The sequence below is a fragment of the Aspergillus lucknowensis genome, assembly GCF_044049455.1.
Source record: "Aspergillus lucknowensis strain CBS 449.75 chromosome Unknown BJX67scaffold_16, whole genome shotgun sequence".
NCBI lineage: Eukaryota > Fungi > Ascomycota > Eurotiomycetes > Eurotiales > Aspergillaceae > Aspergillus > Aspergillus lucknowensis.
The window spans coordinates 80,198-91,409 of NW_027263560.1; the positions used below are offsets into that span (position 1 = coordinate 80,198).

Sequence of the window (11,212 nt, forward strand, 5' to 3'; positions counted from 1 at the left end):
TCGACGTCACGGGATCAAGCGGCTTTTGCCGGTCACCGAACAACAGCCAATCAGGGCGGGAGCCCTTGCCCGTGGCTCCCCCATCATTTGTTTGGGTTGGCAACTGGAAACTCAACCTGGACCTCCTGCTTTCTGTGGTTCTTCCCCCAAGCCGAACCTTGTCTCCTCCCCATCCCACCGCTCCTCCTCTCCAAGCTTTTCCGATACTTTTGAAATTCTCCTCTCACGTCATCCACATCTTCCTACACAATGGGTTCTCCTGCTGCTTTCTCTGATATCGCCAAGGCGGCCAACGACGTATGTGTTGTCCATGTTCCGCGCACCCTTCGCAAGGGGAAGACGGCCGAGGAAGACGCGGGCTTCAAATGCTAATTCATTGTGCGACAGCTCCTGAACAAGGACTTCTACCACACCAGCGCCGGTATGTAGCTTCATCTATGTTGTGCATTTAATCCTCGAAATCCTGGTCCGAGAAAAAGCTAACTAAGTGAACTCTTCAGCCAGCCTTGAGGTTAAGTCCAAGGCTCCCAATGGCGTCACCTTCAACGTGAAGGGCAAGTCTGCCCACGAGGGTCCCATCGCCGGTAGCGTATGCTGAACCCTGAGCTTAAGTACCATCCTTTCACGCGAGCTGAGACTAACCTTTGGATTGGCACAGCTCGAGGCCAAATATGTCGACACTCCTACTGGTAAACGCCCCCAAGATGATCGGAAGCGGAAACCGCCTGACCCAAAATACCCCAAAATACCCGACAAAGGCCTCCTAGTCAACATCACTTGTCCCCATGGCTTGTCATCACCCACTAGAGTCATTGTCGCGTCAAGGATTACCGAACATAAGTTGATGCTAATAATCCGTCCTTCCTCAGGCCTCACCCTCACGCAGGCGTGGACCACCGCCAACGCCCTCGACACCAAGCTCGAGCTTGATAACAACATTGCTAAGGGCCTCAAGGCAGAGATCCTTACTCAGTACCTTCCTGCCAAGCAGTCTAAGGGTGCTAAGCTCAACCTCTACTTCAAGCAGCCCAACGTGCACGCACGTGCCTTCTTCGACCTCCTCAACGGCCCCTCTGCCAACTTCGACGCTGTCCTGGGCCACGAGGGCTTCCTCGTCGGTGCTGAGGGTGGCTACGACGTCCAGAAGGCCGCCATCACCAAGTACTCCGCTGCCGTCGGCTACAGCGTTTCCCAGTACTCTGCTGCCATCACTGCTGCCAACAACCTGACCGTCTTCTCCGCAAGCTACTATCACCGCGTCAACGCTCAGGTAGAAGCTGGTGCTAAGGCTACTTGGGACTCCAAGGCGGGCAACTCCGTTGGTCTTGAGGTTGCTAGCAAGTACAGACTCGACCCCTCTTCCTTCGCCAAGGTCAGTACATCGGAACAATAAATATGGCCATTACGGCGTTAACACTTCTCTCTCTCTCTCAATTAGGTCAAGATCAACGACCGTGGTATTGCCGCTCTGGCCTACAATGTTCTCCTTCGCCCCGGTGTCACCCTCGGCCTCGGTGCTTCCTTCGATACCCAGAACCTTAACCAGGCTGCCCACAAGGTCGGCGCCAGCTTCACTTTCGAGGCTTAAGCGGCTCCTTTCGCGCTTTTGCTTTGTTAAGGACTGTCTACACCTATATTCCTTGCTTCATTATGCCTAGGCGCAGCCATTCGAAAATCTCTGGGGGCTTCTCCCAGTTACGTTTTGGCTGACCTACCGTCTCTTGTTTCTAGGATTTTTGAATTCTAGAGGCACGTGGATTGGGGTGCTTCATGTATATAACGGGCAGGAATATAGGATGAGGCGGACTGCGATATCTAGACCCCAGGTATTAACATGTACCGTAGTCATTGGCGACAAGTGTATATCAATAAGACTAAGTTTCCTTTGTTCGAATGCGTATCTTTAGAAGCTTAGCCTCGTAAAAAAGTTGCTCAATATTGACATTCAGATAAGTATAAAAGAATGGATACCAGCCCAGCCAGCGCCAACCTCTCTACGACGATTAAAGTATATATACAGTTTACTTCCGGTCAATGTAACTCTGACATATCGGAAGACACATGGCTAGGTTGTGCAGCAAAGCGCTTCCTTCAGCCGTCCCGCGCCTTTGAATGTTTTGTTATCTTGTCCAATCCATCCACGGCCCCGCTGGGGAAACGACCAAACCCCGATAACGCGGCAGCACCCACTAGGATGCCCGATACAGTGACGAACCGCAGAATAAAATCACCGCGAGAGCCAATATATTGATCGTTGATATCAGCATTGGAGCCTCTAGATCGCCGCTCCCGCCGCCGCGCATCCTCGGCAGTCTGCGTCCTATAATGTCCCGGAGCATTAAAGTGCCCTACCTGGTTCCGATAGATAAATGACGTCGGATCTTCCTCGTGGCTGGCGCCGCCTGCAGCACCGCTCCTCGAAGAAGGAGATCCACGCGCTCCAGGACCTCCCGCCGGAGCTTTCCGGTTTCCGTAACCACCATGCGCATAAAAGCTCGGCGGCGGACCACGAAACGGTCCACGCCGTTTACTTAGCCCGCTTGCCGGACGGGAGCCGAAGTATGATGCTCCCCCTCCAGCTTTATGGTAATGTCCATGGCTGCTGTGGCTACCCATGGGGTTTTGTCCTGGGTTTGCGCTGGAATGTGTTGATGCTGAGGTGAAGGAATGGATTCCGTTGTCGCGGTCGTAAGTGGAGCGCTTTGCGGCGTTGCTGAGGACTTGGTAGGCAGAGGAGATTTTTGCGAAACGTGATGAGGCGGTTGGATCGTTCGGATTACGGTCCGGGTGGTGGCGGAGGGAGAGAGAGTAGAATTTCCTATTGGGGCGGTATGAACGTGAGTATCGAGCGCTCAGCCGTGGGATAGTCCGAGCCTGGGGAACGCACTTTTTGATCTCGGAAGGGGTAGCTGTTACGGGGACGTCAAGGATTTCGTAGTAGGTCGGTTCTCGGGATGACGCAAGCTGTCGTGGAGCCGTCGTTGAGACCGGAGCTTTGCGTGTGTGGTTATAACCATGTCTATCGCGATTGCATCTGGGTGCGCTTGAAGTGGTGTGCGCGTGATGGGGGAGGTCTGGAAGGACGTGAGGGCAGTGAGGACCGTCGAGGAGGGATTGGGATATTGAGGTCCTCAGATTGCGAAGAAAAGGCATGCCTTCATGTGTCTGCGTGGGAGGGTCCGATACTGAGTGGTGAGGAGGGGAGAAGCAAGGGTGAAGTGGAATTGCATTTCACCGCGGTGGTGTTGCCGCTTCTCGGATGAGCATGCGTCATCCGTCTAGCGGCACCGCACCCCTTTGTACTTTGACTGCTATGCTCCTTCTGTTGTATACTTTACAGATATCTTCTTGCAATTGCAAATGAAGGATCGTAGATATGTAGAGGAAGTTAGCCCCTCCGATTGGTAGCCCTTCAAACCGAGACTGTGAGAGCTCCAGTGAATATGCCGGGGACTTCGCAAAGCATGGAACAAGTCCAGCTGCACTACAACGCGGGCTCAATTGCGTTATCCGGCTTTATGCTCCTTGGGGTATTATCTACGGCACTGCTGTCGATATTGTGAGTTTGGAATTTCGTTTCCTGTTCCTAGCCTCTCGACATTCCAAATCTTTGTTCCAGCCTTGGCACAGGCTCGCCATTATCTCACGGTGACTCCAAGAGTTAGAATTCCCCGCACTATTTTTCACTCTTTTGTTCAGAGGACGATCCGGTCTACTTTTTGCCCCTTCGACGACGAGCCACTATCTTCTCACGATGGCTGCCCAGACTGAGGAGAAGCTACGGAAGCTTGACCGTGAGTCTACCTTTGTTCACATTTTCTTGTCGTTCCTAGTCCAACTTAGGCCCCGTTTCCCGCAGTGAACGGTCAAGAAGGCGACTCCAAGGCAGCCGCAGCCACGGCCGGCCAAGCGGAAGCCGGAGAGGCGGAAGAAGATTCAGACGACGACGCAGATGATGCTAATCCAGCTGCTGAGGGTGCTGCTAACGGGGGTACGCAATCTCGATCCCGGCCCGCATGCTATATTCCGCGCTCGGCGACTAACCAGTGATTTCGAGGGAATAGCAGCTAAGAAGAAGAAGAAGCGCAAGTCAAAGAAGAAGAAGAAGGGAGGCGCCAAGGTCCAGAGCTCTCCTCCCCGAGTCCCAGTGTCGAGTCTATTCCCGAACAACCAGTACCCCGAAGGCGAGATTGTCGAATACAAGAACGAGAACTCCTATCGCACAACCAACGAGGAAAAGCGCTACCTAGATCGCATGAACAATGATTTTCTCCAAGAGTACCGCCAGGGCGCCGAGGTGCACCGTCAAGTCCGCCAGTATGCGCAGAAGAATATCAAGCCAGGACAGACACTGACGGAGATTGCCGAGGGCATCGAGGACTCCGTTCGTGCTTTGACCGGTCACCAGGGCCTTGAAGAAGGCGATAACATCAAGGGTGGTATGGGTTTCCCTTGCGGTTTGAGCATTAACCACTGTGCGGCGCACTATACCCCGAATGCGGGTAACAAGATGGTGTTGCAACAGGGTGATGTGATGAAGGTCGACTTCGGAGCCCATCTCAACGGTCGGATCGTGGACAGTGCATTCACTATGTCTTTCGACCCGGTGTATGATCCTCTGCTCCAGGCTGTTAAGGATGCTACCAATACTGGGATTCGTGTACGCACTCTGTTGCATCCGCGGCCCTAAACCACTTGCTAACAGTCGTAGGAAGCGGGAATTGATGTCCGCATGAGCGATATTGGAGCTGCCATCCAAGAAACCATGGAGAGTTACGAAGTGGAGATCAACGGTACTACGTATCCTGTGAGGGCTATCCGTAACCTCAACGGCCATAACATTGACCAGCATGTTATTCATGGCGGCAAGAGTGTCCCCATAGTGAAGGGAGGAGACCAGACAAAGATGGAGGAAGGCGAAGTCTTTGCCATTGAAACCTTTGGTAGTACTGGAAAGGGTTACGTGAGAGACGATGTAAGTTGAGTTACTTGAAATTACGCTATCCTTGGGGACTAACGCCACACAGATGGAAACTTCTCACTACGCTCTGGTTCCCAACGCTCCTCAGGTGCCTCTGCGGTTATCTTCTGCAAAGAACTTGTTGAACGTGATCAACAAGAATTTCGGCACTCTTCCATGGTGCCGTCGTTACCTTGACCGACTCGGGCAGGAGAAATATCTCCTTGGTGTGAGTATTTCTATTACCGTGTGCTTGAACCGTTCGCTAATACGTGCCCCTCGCCAGCTGAACAACCTGGTTCAGTCAGGAATTGTTCAGGATTACCCGCCTCTCTGTGATATCAAGGGCTCATACACCGCGCAGTATGAACATGTATGTCCATTTTAGTCGAGGATACTTTTGGATTTGGGGCTAACTAAGACTGCAGACGATTGTGCTCAGACCCACCGTGAAGGAGGTTATCAGTCGTGGAGATGACTACTAAAGGATACTTTGGATGAATATTTGGACGCACGGAATGCCCAAGAGCGATACAAAATAAATATGAAGTAAACATGAATGAAATACTCTACTCTGTCATAACTCTAGACCGGAACTTGCCTCTGTAGATCGGACCATCCAAACCGTTGGCGCGCCCCACGTGGAAGGGGAAGGTTCCGAGACTCGACCCCAAGTCCCATTTCTTTGATTCTATCACTACCCGTGGACTCCTCCACCACTCTCCTGCTTTATGCTCTTCCTATAACTCTCTTCTCACCCTGTTGATGCATGGAGTAGCGGCCTCTGCCGGTTCCTTCTCCGCGAGCTCTCCCTATTCTCCCGCCATGACCTCCACGGTTGCAACCTCCACCACACCGCAGCTCCGCGTCTCGACCACGAAGAATCCCCGCACAGCTTCAAAACCGCATGATGAGGAGCCTTCGGTCAGAGCTCCGCCACCAGAGTCTTCGGCTGAAGACCATTTCTTTTGGACGTATACGGAAGAACCTCACCGTTCAAGACGGCAAGCCATCATCAAAGCCCATCCGGAGGTATTTCTGTTCCTTGGCCCTGACAATTTTCTCGACCACATAGCTAATTTACTTCACTCTGCCAGGTAACCAAGCTCTGCGGGCCGGAGCCATTGACGAAATATGTGGTGCTTGGTGTTGTCTCCCTCCAGATCTACTGCGCCTACCTTCTCCGCGAAACTTCGATGTTCTCCTTGCGGTTTTTCTTGACTGCATATGTGATCGGTGCAACGTCAAACCAGAACCTCTTCCTCGCTATCCACGAGATATCCCATAACCTGGCGTTCCGGTCACCTATGGCCAACCGACTGCTAGCTATATTTGCCAACCTCCCCATCGGATTACCATACAGCGCCGCATTCAGGGTGCGTCTCCCTCCTTGGCCCGCGTTTTGCATCTTGCAAGCTATAAATAATACAACGGATGATTAACGTATCGCAGCCCTACCATCTGACCCATCACAAGTCCCTCGGCGTCGCGGGCCTCGACACCGACCTCCCCACAGCCTTCGAGGCCTTCATCCTCGACTCTCTCCTCGGCAAAGCCTTCTTCTGCACCTTCCAGATCTTCTTCTACGCTGTCCGTCCCATGTTCATCTACAGCCCACCCTTCACAATCATCCACATCCTCAACCTAACCATCCAACTCTCCTTCGACTACGCTCTAATCCGACTCTGCAACGGCTCCCTTCAACCAGTCCTCTACCTTCTATTCAGCTCCTTTCTGGCAGGCTCCCTCCACCCCTGCGCCGGCCACTTCATCGCAGAACACTACTTCTTCTCTCAAGTCAACCAAGGGACTGAGCCCATCCAGGATTGGAATACGAAGGAGAATAAAGGAGGCAAAGAGCCGCACCCTCTAGACTCCCTCCCTCCACCAGAAACATACTCGTATTACGGTCCTCTCAATATCCTAACCTACAACGTCGGTCTGCACAATGAGCATCACGATTTCCCTGCTATCCCTTGGACAAGATTACATGCCCTCCACCGGATCGCTAGTGAGTTCTATGAACCCTTACCCTGCCACCGGAGCTGGGTTTGGGTCATCTGGACCTTCATTCTCGACAAGAATGTAGGGCTGTGGTGCCGTGTGAAGCGAGCACAAGGTGGCCGACTTGTTGGCGGTGGCGGCAGCAGCAACGGCCGTGCAGGCGAAAGTATCTCTGCTGGACCCGACGAATTTGGTGATGGGTGGAAGGAAAGCGAGATTCAGAACTAATTGATTACTGAACTAACTCCTCTAGTCCCCGCCTTCTTTCCGTTTCATTTTCTCTCTATTGGACCGAGTGTCTGAGATACTCCTCCGCCTCGAATTGTGGCATCCATGCATGCCTTCAATATAGTAGAGATGATATCATTGTTCCGGTTTTATTGTTGATGTTTCTTTCTCTTCTTGCACTCGGCTCATGTATATTGTATTTTCATGGAATGCCGAGGTATATACCAGTAATGAATGAGATAATACTCGGTAGGCAACATACTGTCCCCTGAATAGAAGATAATATCGTACATCGCAGTATAGTCCTGTTTGATCTAAAGCGCAAATGCACAAGCGAAGATTTGGGAGTTACCACGTAGTATCATCGTTATGATTTAGAACTGCCTGACTAGGAACGGAAACGTTCGTCTACAGCTAACACTCGCTTTGAAAATGGAAATCACATCAAGTGGCAACGAGAAGACAAAAGGGAGACGGAAGAAGCGACAAGTAAAGAAGTATGCCTCAGAGATACTGGCCATTGAGATAAGAACATAGGAAGCTGCCCAGGTATCTCAGGACATAGGGCCCGCCTTTCCTGATGTGGAAAATTTTGTCCTGTATACTCGCAGTTCCACCGTTATTTTCATCGTGTCGTGAGATCGACAGCGTTCATAAGTACGACGTTGCAGCCACGGTGCTCGGATCGAGTGACTGTGTAGCATAGGAAAAGAGTATCGGCATGGACATAAGTTGGTTACAAAAGGGAAAATAAAAAACAATGAATGACAGGCAGCTCAGATAAAACAGTTAGGAAGAAATATGGAGCAGGTATTGGGTAGCGGACAGCAAAGGGAAAAAAGAAATACAGCGAAAGGCTAGAAAAAGAAATAGGCAATCAGGAAACTTAGCAGGCAAAGGCTGGCCACGATCTTCACTGGTACACCTGCCTCAGTTGACTGGGCCTGCTGCTGCACAAGCGGTCCCCGCGACTTGTCAGTCTCGTCTCCAATCTTCCTTTGTCTCAAGCCTTGGTCCGCGAGCTTCTCTTTTAGACGTTCAATCTGGGCATTGGCTTCCGATAGTCGAGATTCGTATTCAGAATTCGTGTTCCCGTTGCCTGCTGTTGTGGGTCTAGCTGGCGCAGCTTTGCTTTCATTGACTTGGGGAGTGGAATATTCTCGCTTGACAGTATCGCTGAAATCAGGGGGTGGGATTGGCGATGAGTCGCTCGTGCCTTTGCCAAGAGGACCGGCGGGCGTCTCAAAGTTCCCTTTGGGAGAGGAATAGGCGGGAAGATCTTCTTCCGCGGCATTCTATATGCGATAGACGTTGGTCAGGAAACCAAGTAGTTTCCACAGAGAAGTAGAGTATGGCTTACCGTTCCATTGGGTTCCTCTTGGTTATTGGCTGAAGGGTCATCAGCCGGCTGCCAAGTTACTCGGATCTTGCGCTCCTGAATGGATGCTTTGGTAGCCTTTTCGAACTACGGGTTCGTTAGAAACACAACTAGCAGACAAGCATCGAGAAGACGTACGATAGATCCGACGTTAGCGTATTCCATATCTTTGGTGACCGTCACAGTTTGGACAAGGAACTTGTCCTTGCACTTGGCATCGGGCGCCGGCTCTTCCTTCATCGCCTGCAACAGCACTGTTCCCAACATCAACTCTTCCGTTTAATTGATAATGGCCGGATCACGGATCATACCCTGCACTTCCACATGTTTCCCTGGCTCTATCCGACCCGAGTTCGGTCGAACACAGTAACTAGATATTGTTTAGTTGGCATGCAGAAAAGTCGGCATTGAAGGACGAGGACGTACTGCTTGGGTGCGGTGGTTTTAACCTGACATATGCAACCAAGTGTTAGTGCGCAATTGGAATCTCGCCGTGGAACTTAAAGACGCATACCTTGAAGACGACCGACTCTTGATTGTTATTAGTGAGGTGTAAGACCTGGCATACTTCGCGATTGAAGGGGCCTAGATCCCGGGTCAGCTCGAATGGTCCAGTCATCAAGGTAAGGATATCCACAAGGCGTACGTTTGAACCCAAGTTCGGCTGGGTCAAGGAGGATGGACATGACGGGTAGGAGTGTTAGAGCGCTTTGTGGGCAAGAAGACGGTACAGTGTCAGGGAAGTTGTTCCGCACTGCAAATCGGCTCGAGATGGACAAGCTGTGGTACGCGAGTGAGAGCCCAGAAGCGGGAGGCAGCGAGAGGGGTGGTGCCTGGTGGCGGGACGGGATCAGGGTAGCGGAGGTTTCGAGAATGGGGAGAGGGAGTCGAGAAGACAGGCAGCTTTGTCCTTGAAGCTGGAGTTCAGGCGCAACCAAATCATCTGCTGGGGGAAGAGCGTCGCGGCACCTGGTTGGGCCGGGATGATGACTCAGCTGCCTTCCGTCAATCTTGTGAAGGTCATTATCAGCACCAAAGCACTCGTGATTTGTGATTTCCCTGGACAAGAAGATGGCATCTCTCCCATGATCCCTACCCCGATTCCGCCTTTGGCCCTCTCTGGGTCTGCTATCCTCTCGACCACCTACAATGCCTTTTGAGCCATTGCCCTGAGCGTCTTCCGAGACCCATCGTTTCAGTGTCGTCGGATCCACTTGTCGACATCCTCGGGACACAAACTACAGAGCCCAACGGCCACAGCAGTCGGTCCCCCCAGGCCTTGGTTGCCTCCGGGACATGTGATATGGCATTTTGAATCCTCGGATTTCCTGTCTGCTCTCTCCCCGAATGGTAGCTACTCAGTTTCGTCGTCCAACGATTCTGATCCCTCGCCGTGCAGTCACAGATTGCCGAGTTTTTGAGCGTTGATTAACCCTCAAAAGATTTCCAATCGAAAGTCGGGTACATGTATGCTGCATCAGACCCACCACTCATCATCCATGCTACAGCAATCACTCGAAAGCTTCGTCTCCGGACGGGTCTACGGGAAGTTTTGGTCAGGTTTGCGTTTTAACCGCTGAAGCGCTTCAGAAAAGTGACCAGGCAGTTCGAGCTGGCCAGTTTCTTGTGGTCAGACCACGAGGTCGGTAGGTGAATATAGATGGCATAGCATTTATAGAGTTGTAGGTATCCAAATCGACAGGTTTCTACTTAAGTTTCTTGTTATGATAGAAATTGTACACAGTAGTATCTGGACGCCAAGTGACGTTCAACTTGAAGGTCCAGAACATTCCTTGGCCCCGGGGTGTGAATTGCCTTGCCTTGTTTGCGAGGGACAGATCGAGCGGGTCTTCCCGCATTTCGCCCGCCGCCTCAAGCTCTACGTCACCCAACTTTTAGCACCTGGCAAGAGATCCTTTTCTAGCCCTCTGCAACTCCCATGCCCAGTACTTTACTTTTACCATTTCCTTCAATCCTCACGCCGCATCTGACTGTACCTCCCTTAGCCTTTGTTGCTACTGGAGCTTCAGATCATTGCAAGCTACCCCGCTATCCGTCGTCGGCTGTTAGATCGCTGCAGTCTTGTTTGGCCTTGAAACCTGCGCTTCCATCTTATACAAAATGACTACGTCGGACTTAGACCAGCTCATTGAGATGGGCTTCGAAAAGGAACGGTCTGAGATTGCCGTAAAAAGGAGTGGAGGGCGTAAGAGCTCTGTCCACCTTATCAAGACCGCGCGCTAACATCTTCCGCAATCCATGCACAGTACAAGGAGCGCTTGAATGGCTTGAAGAGAACCAAGACAAATCGATCGAGGAGATAAAGACAGCATCGGCAGGGAACCAGGGTGAGGCCGAAGAAGGTCCACCACTCCAGCCTGGCGAGGAAGCTCGCAGCCTGGTGTGCAATGAGTGCAGCAAGAAGTTCCGAAGTCAGGCACAGGCTGAATTCCACGCTTCTAAAACGGAGCATGTTGACTTCTCTGAATCGACGGAAGAGATCGCTCCCTTAACCGAGGAGGAGAAGAAGGCGAGACTCCAGGAGCTCAGGGAAAAGCTAGCAGCCAAGCGTGCAGGCCAATCAGAGCAGGATAAGATTGACAAGAAGCGAAATGAGGTATACAGTGCCAAACCCCCAACCC

At 51.8% G+C, this 11,212-nt stretch overlaps 5 protein-coding genes across 5 annotated transcripts in view; 3 read left to right on the plus strand and 2 right to left on the minus strand.

Annotated features, from left to right (window-relative positions):
* Positions 1–124: 124 nt before the first annotated feature.
* Positions 125–1,894, plus strand: BJX67DRAFT_351507 (porin). The gene is made up of 5 exons (XM_071028915.1): positions 125–297; positions 388–421; positions 501–589; positions 659–1,372; positions 1,439–1,894. Exons 1-5 carry the CDS (start codon positions 250–252, stop codon positions 1,586–1,588), a joined length of 1,035 nt encoding a protein of 344 aa, XP_070886868.1. The 5' UTR covers positions 125–249; the 3' UTR covers positions 1,589–1,894.
* Positions 1,885–3,201, minus strand: BJX67DRAFT_351508 (DnaJ domain protein). Its single transcript, XM_071028916.1, has 2 exons — positions 2,888–3,201; positions 1,885–2,818 (listed from the first exon to the last, which is right to left on the minus strand). The coding sequence occupies exons 1-2, from the start codon at positions 3,151–3,153 to the stop codon at positions 2,092–2,094; spliced, it is 993 nt and encodes a 330-aa protein (XP_070886869.1). The 5' UTR covers positions 3,154–3,201; the 3' UTR covers positions 1,885–2,091.
* Positions 3,202–3,754: 553 nt separating this feature from the next.
* Positions 3,755–7,192, plus strand: BJX67DRAFT_371614 (peptidase; the record flags this gene model as incomplete). Its single annotated transcript, XM_071031112.1, has 9 exons — positions 3,755–3,794; positions 3,860–3,991; positions 4,065–4,660; positions 4,712–4,975; positions 5,028–5,189; positions 5,247–5,347; positions 5,767–5,992; positions 6,058–6,336; positions 6,413–7,192. 9 exons carry the CDS (start codon positions 3,755–3,757, stop codon positions 7,190–7,192), a joined length of 2,580 nt encoding a protein of 859 aa, XP_070886870.1.
* A 279-nt stretch (positions 7,193–7,471) lies between these two features.
* Positions 7,472–9,561, minus strand: BJX67DRAFT_351515 (putative integral ER membrane protein Scs2). The gene is made up of 7 exons (XM_071028917.1): positions 9,217–9,561; positions 9,085–9,155; positions 8,997–9,019; positions 8,882–8,940; positions 8,709–8,824; positions 8,553–8,657; positions 7,472–8,487 (listed from the first exon to the last, which is right to left on the minus strand). The coding sequence occupies exons 1-7, from the start codon at positions 9,254–9,256 to the stop codon at positions 8,050–8,052; spliced, it is 852 nt and encodes a 283-aa protein (XP_070886871.1). The 5' UTR covers positions 9,257–9,561; the 3' UTR covers positions 7,472–8,049.
* Positions 9,562–10,431: 870 nt separating this feature from the next.
* BJX67DRAFT_69248 (uncharacterized protein) overlaps positions 10,432–11,212 on the plus strand; it is a 1,567-nt gene continuing 786 nt past the window's right edge. The window contains exons 1-2 of the mRNA XM_071035312.1: positions 10,432–10,776; positions 10,838–11,187. Of these exons, the coding sequence (XP_070886872.1) occupies positions 10,692–10,776; positions 10,838–11,187 (435 nt within the window). The 5' untranslated portion in view covers positions 10,432–10,691. The remainder of the gene's footprint in view (positions 10,777–10,837; positions 11,188–11,212) is intronic.